Below are 5,000 nucleotides of genomic sequence, written 5' to 3' on the forward strand. Positions count from 1 at the left end.
TGGCAGCAGAGACAGCAGACAGCGATAACAGCGTTTAAGAACGGACTGATGTAGTACTGTCAGTAGGACCTATTTGCTACCTTTTATCTATTATGTTAATGTGTATATGTCCTAGTTAATTATAAGATTTTGATTTATGTGTATGTGTCCAGGGACACAGGAAAAACAGGCTGCAGTCTTAGTGTAAAATTATTTTAAAAATGGATAAAATAGACAATCAAAATGTCTCTGCCGATCAAATACAACAGAGGGGCGTCACCTATCAGAAGGGCTAACTGCAGACAGGCCACCACGGCGCAGGGCAGTAGGTACGGGAACTGCTTGAAGACCGGTCTGTCAAACATCGGGAATCTTGTGGCTGGACAGGCCAGAAATCCACCCAGTACCGGACCCTAGGTATGCGTAACGATATTCATTATCATGCTCAACTCATATGTCCGCCTACGTAGGCCATTTTATCTATAATTTATTCCAAATGCGAGACCAGATCACTAATGCATGACTGTGCTGTTATCGATAATTCTTAATTTGTTGTTCTGTATGTAGCCTAGTAGTACCATTGTCTATATATCTAGTAGCTGTTATTGTTTGCCATACATTGTACCTTGTGCGAGTGTTGAGCAATAATTTCATTCATTAGACGGCTATTAAAGACTGCATCTATTTTCCCAGTTAGAAAAGACAAAAAACTGAGACGTATCGACAACACATTTGGTTCTTAGCATGGTAGTTCATCTGTGTTGGTAATTGACATTATTGATAAACTAAACTTTAAATAACTAAATGCCAGATAACCCGTGTCGCCCCCCGTCTCTGTTATCTGACATTTACGACCCTCTGCTGCGGTCACGTGTCTCTGACGTCACGCTCCAGATGCCAGTAGACGGGTCTATTCCGTGAACAAAGCTGACGGAGTCGACCCAAAATTTGGGGTAGGTACAAATCAATTTTGGTGTTGGTTATCTTAAGTTTAGTTTAGCCATAATACATTTCGATCTTTACAAGGGCTTCTCTGATGTGTCGCTGAGTTCGGAGATGTACTCACCACAAAGTGGGCCACGGAGGAGGGCGTGCCGATGATGGAAAAGGCAAGTGAATGGAACTTGGGAGGACAAATCTGCAGGTATGAACACACAGATGAGGAGTTGATGTTGACATAAGGCCACAGCAAGTAAATTTTATGGATGACATCCGCGCGCTCATTAATTTTCGCCTGATTTCAGAAAAAAACAAACTTCTTTTCTTCTTTGGAGATGGTCAAGATGACGAGAAAGTACAAAACTGGGAAAGTATGTTGTGTTTTAGCCTAATGATTGTACTTGTAGAAGTCACACTAGCGAGGTAGCCAATACTGTAGTTATAGAAGTGAAACCAGCTGAATAGCTGTAAAAGTGGCACCACTATGGAAGTCATGAGTGTAGTTGGCAACTTGGTGAGTAATACCAGTCTACCACTCTAGTGTCACTTTAACAACACTAGTTCACTTCTTGAATACAGGAATGAATGATTTGTTGTCAGTGCTACCATGTTTTGTCACTTAAACTCTTGTTACGACGTTTATGGTGTCTATTTTGAAAATTTAGCCATCTTGTTTTTTTACCCATCTTGTTTTTTTTCGCCCTATCTCAATATTTTTGCAGTCTGCAGAGGATGTCATCCATAAAATTTACTTGCTGTGGCCTAAGTGTATGTTATCCGATATATCTTTGTTTTGATCTACGGCATGTATCTGCATTGTACGATTCACAGCATGGTTGAAAACTTTTTATGTATTTTTGGAAACGGACGAAAATTGATGCGCGCGCGGATGTCATCCATATAATCAAATCAACATGGCCTAAGGACGTAAAACCAGATTCACCTCGTACAGGTACGTCTTGGCCACGCCCAGTTTTCCGTTCAAAAGCCCCTCGAAGAACTGCACACCGACGGTCCACAAGAAGGAGAAGCTGGGAGGGAAAAGAGAGAGAGAGAGAACTGGTTTATTTATTAAACACACACAAAGTCATATACAAGATCGTAGTCCTAAGACTAAATTGCAATTGCCTCGTACTAAGTACAAAAGAGATTATAATGGAAGGCCCTGCCTATGTACGTTAATCAAATTATAATAATCACAATTAACACTCAGCTGTACAATTTAAAAGTGTGGATTTACACACACACACACACACACACACACATATATATATATATACATCAGTAATAAAATCTCATTTCAATCTAAAACAGAACAATTGCGGAAGATTAAAAAGTGACATCTAAAGTCTAACATGAATTTAAAAGGTCGACACAGTATGGTAGGGTAGTGTTCCTAAAACGAGCCGTTCTACACTTAAACTGAGTGAAGTTGTCAGCATATCTGAGGTCCCTAAAAAAAGCCGATCGGTCAGAACGTGATAGAACGAAAACCCATCTGCGTTGCTACGATACGTATATGTACCTGAACAGAGACGGTGGGTGCCATAGACTTCCTGCAACGTATGATCCACTGCTCACTGAGTCACGTGTTCTATCTGCATAACGTGACGTCACGACAGCAGTGAATTGTTAATTCCTTGACAAAGACTGGTGCTGTTTAGTCGAAAATTTGGGTGAGTCCAATTCGTGTTGGAAATTACAGTTTAACTAGTTCAAGAATATATACCCCACTTGTTCATTTTTGTTGCGCTTTTCAACAGGACAGTGCGAGGTTGAGGACGCGCCTTAAAGTTCACAGAGAGTTCAAGTAGACAATCGAATCTGTATACACTGGTGTCTATTTATATAAACGTTAATATGTTAATACTTTTAAACTAGTTTTTGCACTTTTATTCCATGACCTCATTGTACTTTTCGTCAATGTTTTGTTATTTTGTACACTTGACTGTTGTAATATTGATCATAATTCAGTGCCATGAATGTCACTGCGAGGATTCAATAAAGTCATCTATCTGTCTAGCTATACGACTATTCATAGCTCATAGCTCTCTACGAATAATGAATTATATATATATATATATATATATATATATATATATATATTGTCGTTGGTAATGGTTTGCACTTTATCATCTGCATTAATTTAGCTCTTTCTTCTATGTAAGTCGTACATTCTATAACGAAATGGTACTCATTTTCTACACCTTCTTTGCATGTTGGACATAGTCTCTGGCTTGCTGGGATATTATTGTGTCGGCCTTTTTCAATTTCTAAATGGTGTGAAGCAATTCTGAGTTTTGTTGTGTTGGCTACGAATAATTTGTTTTGGAGCGACAGAAGATATTTCTCAATGTGAAATTCGGTCAGATGCGGTCGCAAAACGTACAGTATTTACATCTGTACAGACAGCTTTATGCAAAACCGAAACGTTGGTGAGAATAAAGCAATGGTTTTGTAAGAAAAGAGTCTCTTTATTCAGTGACGTACCAAGCTGATGAAACTACAGTCAAACCTGTATTAGCGGCCACCTTTGCATACCGGCCACCTGGCTATAGTGGCCACTTTTTGTCGGTCCCTTGGATTCGTAATGATTAAGAAATAGGCTAAGCGGCCACCTGTCCAACGCGGCCACGGCCACACAATTTCCGGTCCTGTTGATACAGAAACACTGCCTATTGCGACCATACTGCAGCCTTATGTCACCCTGCACCGAGTTTGAAATTGTAGTTTGCGAGGATTTGGAGTTCCTGACAGGGTCATCTTGGCAGTAGCAGAAGATATGCATGCCTTGAGCATTAAAGTGCAAGTCTTTGTCGGTGAGACATCGATCGAGACAATGTTACTTGGTGAGAAAGATTAGTGGGAACTGAAATCATGTGTATCTTGCTCATGGTCAATTGATCAACATTTTCTCTATAGTGGCCACCTGTCTATAGTTGCCATATTTCTCCAGTCCCTTGAGTGGCCGCTATAGACAGGTTTTACTGTATTCCCGGAGTCTTACCTGAAGCCCACTAGCACAGTGCTGAGCAGTATCACCGTGGCGCTAAACAGCAGTATGGGTCTGGACAAAAAGGAAAATTCTCGTACATTATTTCTATTTTGTCCAAAGCAAATTGAAAATGAATTTCACTTCGTCATGGAGTGCCCTGTGTATGATATGTTACGCAATAAGTTATTCACATTCCTTTGTCTAAATACTACAGATTTCAAGTTACTCGATACCAGAAGTAACGGGGGCCGCCCTAAGATGTTACGCTTTTTTACGCGCTCGAACTCACGGCCCTTCATCACTACTTGCCAAAAAGTGGTCATGTTTTGATCAATGAATTTTTAACACAATCATCTAAAGACCATACTTGGATAAGAAAGGAATTCATACGGTTCATGAACCCTTCACCCTCCGCGTTACACCTGGCAAACACCGAGGACGTTATCGTGAATATAACTTCCGATTTTGAGCTGTGTTAGACAGTGCGCCCTAACTTGGCACGCTTTTGTAATTTGCTCTCTTCGGAAGCTGGTGACCAATTTAGATAAACATAAATAAAAATTATAATTATATGATATAGTAGCTTTATTTTGACAGTAGAATTGTGATTGTGTGTGCTTCTTGTCTCCCGCGAGGAGAGCTGAATCTCTCACAATCCAGGTCGTGTTTTCATGGGAAATGGGCGAAATGCACTGAATGCGGCGGCCCGACTAACAAAATCATTACGAAAAACGACAACTTCAAAATCACAATAAAACTCTGTGAACGTATTGGGAAACATATTCGACATCACTCTGTGAAGTTTCATTTGTATAGACGGTACGAATCATTTGTTAGAGTAGCAAATCTTTGCGGCGTTCGCTCGTCTGCCACCTTCGGGGCCACACTCCCTGGGGAAAATAACGGCGGTGATGCTTATGTTGTTTTTTCTATGGCCGGTTTTCTACTCAACAAACATTTGAAGACCAATATTTTTAGTGTTTTGTGAAGATTTAATTCTTATATGTATGACATCTGTGTGGCTGTTTTGTACATGTTGTATATTTAGGGACACGAGCCACCAATACCTAGTGACAGGTGACCAAAG

General features: G+C 40.2%; 2 protein-coding genes across 2 annotated transcripts in view; both read right to left on the reverse strand.

The window, feature by feature from the left end:
• LOC118412916 (probable peptide/nitrate transporter At3g43790) overlaps positions 1–2,660 on the reverse strand; it is a 3,657-nt gene extending 997 nt beyond the window's left edge. Inside the window, exons 1-4 of the mRNA XM_035815973.1 lie at positions 2,648–2,660; positions 1,862–1,977; positions 1,046–1,117; positions 260–392 (exon numbers count right to left, since the gene is read on the reverse strand). Coding sequence (XP_035671866.1) covers positions 260–392; positions 1,046–1,117; positions 1,862–1,977; positions 2,648–2,660 — 334 coding nt within the window. The remainder of the gene's footprint in view (positions 1–259; positions 393–1,045; positions 1,118–1,861; positions 1,978–2,647) is intronic.
• Positions 2,661–3,921: 1,261 nt separating this feature from the next.
• Positions 3,922–5,000, reverse strand: part of LOC118414684 (protein ZINC INDUCED FACILITATOR 1-like) — a 4,585-nt gene continuing 3,506 nt past the window's right edge. Inside the window, exon 5 of the mRNA XM_035818884.1 lies at positions 3,922–3,985. Coding sequence (XP_035674777.1) covers positions 3,922–3,985 — 64 coding nt within the window. The remainder of the gene's footprint in view (positions 3,986–5,000) is intronic.

The sequence above is a fragment of the Branchiostoma floridae genome, chromosome 4 (assembly GCF_000003815.2).
Source record: "Branchiostoma floridae strain S238N-H82 chromosome 4, Bfl_VNyyK, whole genome shotgun sequence".
NCBI classification, from domain to species: Eukaryota; Metazoa; Chordata; class Leptocardii; order Amphioxiformes; family Branchiostomatidae; genus Branchiostoma; species Branchiostoma floridae.